At 40.0% G+C, this 1183-nt stretch overlaps 1 protein-coding gene across 2 annotated transcripts; it reads left to right on the forward strand.

Moving 5' to 3' along the window:
- The first annotated feature begins 413 nt into the window (after positions 1–413).
- On the forward strand, positions 414–845 carry LOC118750333 (putative nuclease HARBI1). Of its 2 annotated transcripts, XR_004994380.1 has the most exons (3): positions 414–445; positions 501–604; positions 659–845. XR_004994380.1 is itself a non-coding variant. In XM_036485053.1 (2 exons), exons 1-2 carry the CDS (start codon positions 485–487, stop codon positions 725–727), a joined length of 189 nt encoding a protein of 62 aa, XP_036340946.1. In that variant the 5' UTR covers positions 479–484; the 3' UTR covers positions 728–845. The 2 variants fall into 2 exon arrangements, 1 of the variants encoding a protein (XP_036340946.1); XM_036485053.1 differs by lacking the exon at positions 414–445 and having other exon boundaries at positions 479–604.
- The last annotated feature ends 338 nt before the right edge of the window (positions 846–1183 follow it).

The following is a 1183-nucleotide window of genomic DNA, read 5'->3' on the forward strand; positions in this document are numbered from 1 at the left end:
AATAATGCTTTTGATGCGCATTTTGGGGTAGGTATCTTAAATGTGCACTTAAGCATAGAGGCAGCAAAGCAAAATATACTGTATACATAGGAAATAAATTACCTTCTCTACTCCTATACTTGCAGATTCACCAAAAGATTTCGGTTAAGCAAGGAGGTATTCCAGTATGTTTTATCGAAAACAAACATAAACTGCGATGACACAAAAGCCGTTCCTGCTGCTTTGCAATTGGCTGCAAGCCTCTCGCTCCTTGCAAGTGGTAGCTATCAGCAAACAGTTGGTAGCGATCACCTGATAGGTATGTGCCAGAGCACGGTATCTAAATTGACGTCCAACGTCTTAAAAGAAATAGAACGCAAATTGTGTCCGGAATTTATAAAGTTCCAGCCCAACGAATCTTCAAGATGTAAAGAGCGGTTTGCGGAAAAATATAAAATACCTGGAGGTAGCAAGAGGAGTTCTAATGAAATGCGTAGTGAATCCAATGTTTTTCCTTTTAGTGGTTGGATGCGTAGACGGAACACACATTGGATTACAAAAGCCAATTAGAGACGAGCACATGTACTTCAACAGGAAAGGTTACCATAGTCTTAACGTTATGCTAGTAAGTTTCTCTTCTTTCATTTTAACATTTTATTGCTAATATTCCGTTTGCCAGATTTGTGACCACACTTGCAAGATTCTTGCCATAAATTGTCAATATAGAGGTGCAGCCCATGACTCCTGAAAAGGTCCACCACATGTAATTGTTTGGTGAGGTTTTCCCACAAACGGTTGGCCGTTGCTTTTCCCTGCGAGCAGTTTGGGAGTAAATTCTTTGCCAAGTCAGGGTGTTCGGCCATGAACTCCGCCATGGGTTCCTTCTGCGTAGAGCTTAATTTATTGTAGTTGGTCCTAAAATAAGAAAAATAGCTATGAACTTGTATATGTTTGCATAAATTGTATAATTACTTACATTTTTCAAAAAATTGTATCAAATTTTGCGCGCGTACGTTCGTCAAATATTAATCGAATGACAGTTCGAACGAACGAGTACGTTCACTCGCTCGTTCACGTCTGTCATAATACCGAATTACGATATGAGAAAATCGTTCACGTCTGTCACAATCCGATTTTGTCATTTTTACGTGACGAGTTGCGCGTTCAAGACTGTCACGATTCGAGCCCAGAGTGTTGTGGCATT

This window comes from Rhagoletis pomonella, unplaced genomic scaffold (genome assembly GCF_013731165.1).
Source record: "Rhagoletis pomonella isolate Grant_MI unplaced genomic scaffold, Rhpom_1.0 Rhpom_scaffold_00208, whole genome shotgun sequence".
Classification (NCBI taxonomy): Eukaryota; Metazoa; Arthropoda; class Insecta; order Diptera; family Tephritidae; genus Rhagoletis; species Rhagoletis pomonella.